Genomic DNA, 1451 nt, shown 5'->3' with positions numbered 1-1451 from the left:
TTTGCCGCCAAGCTAGGAACAGAGGATCAACCGGCCCCGACAGAGATCCAGTCCGAGCTCCCGATAGGCTTGGATGCTAGGGAGGACCTGATTGACAGACGCTCCCAACCAACCGAGGATCTTTTAGATGTCTCGCTGAGGAAAGAGAATCCAAGTCGGATGGTGAAAATCGGCTCACATTTAGATGATGTAATCAAATACTGACTAATTAATTTTTTATAGGAGAATGTGGATCTTTTCGCCTGGTCTGCTGCAGACATATCCAGCATCGATTCTGAGGTCATATCCCATCACCTAGGGGTGGACTCAATCGGTTAGTCGATAAAGCAAAAAAAGTAGAGTTTTGCTTCGAAGTGTCAAAAGGCCATAGCTGAGGAAGTCGATAAGCTGCTCAAAGCTGGTTTCATTTAGGAGGTCATGTACTCAGACTGGCTAGCAAATGTTGTGTTCGTCAAGAAGGCAAACGAAAAATGGCGCATGTGTATCGATTTTGCCAACCTCAACAAAACCTGTCCTAAAGACAGCTATCTTTTGTCTCAGATCGATTAATTGGTAGATGCCATCTCGGGGCATGAGCTCTTCAACTTTATGGATGCTTTTGCAAACTATAATCAAATCCGTATGGCATCTGAGGATGAGGAGAAAATAGCTTTTGTTACTGACCGTGGACTCTATTTTTACAGGGTAATACCCTTTGGTTTGAAAAATGCAAGGGCCATTTATCAACGGTTGGTGGACAAAATCTTTAGAGATCAGCTTAACCACAATATGAAGGCATATGTTGATGACATGCTTGTCAAGAGATGAGGTACCTCGGACCACTCAGAGGCTTCCAACTAGTGAAACACCCTTCAACTTGGCTTTCGGGAATAAGGTAGTTATTCTCTTGGAATTTGGACTTCCCTCTCCCAAGGTTGAGCAATATAATGAAGACACCAATTCAGTGTGGCTCCGTGCCAATCTTGATCTGATCGAGGAGAGTAGGGAATGCGTTGCTGTTAGAATGGTTGCCTACCACCAGTGGGTGGCCAGATATTACAACTTTCGGGTTAAGCTAAAAGAGTTCCGAGCTGGTGATCTAGTGCTGCGGCGAGCCAAAGTCTCACAGCCTATCGAGCAGAAGAAGCTATCACCCAATTGGGAAGGTCTTTACTAAGTGGGTGAAGTGGTATGCTCAGAAACTTATAGGCTAAAGCAGCTCAACAGGACTCTAATTTTTAAGCCATGGAACTCGGCCAACCTCCGCATATATTGCCAATGACATAACAATACTTTTCATGAAAATAAAATTTGCAGGGCTATCAATTTGCGATGAGCACCCGAGTCCTCCAAGAGTTGCCTCCTCCTTCTACTTAAGATCCTGAACTATAACTACGGTCAACTAATGTGAGGGTTAACTTACCAGATCCTCGAGAAAATCTCGACAACTTTGAGACGGGGCTAACTTACCA

General features: G+C 44.4%; 1 protein-coding gene across 1 annotated transcript; it reads left to right on the top strand.

The window, feature by feature from the left end:
* The first annotated feature begins 784 nt into the window (after positions 1–784).
* On the top strand, positions 785–1156 carry LOC140856326 (uncharacterized). Its single transcript, XM_073253435.1, has one exon. The coding sequence runs from the start codon at positions 785–787 to the stop codon at positions 1154–1156; it is 372 nt and encodes a 123-aa protein (XP_073109536.1).
* The last annotated feature ends 295 nt before the right edge of the window (positions 1157–1451 follow it).

Source organism: Elaeis guineensis, chromosome 3 (genome assembly GCF_000442705.2).
Source record: "Elaeis guineensis isolate ETL-2024a chromosome 3, EG11, whole genome shotgun sequence".
NCBI lineage: Eukaryota > Viridiplantae > Streptophyta > Magnoliopsida > Arecales > Arecaceae > Elaeis > Elaeis guineensis.
This window is presented reverse-complemented; position numbering and strand designations above follow the sequence as displayed.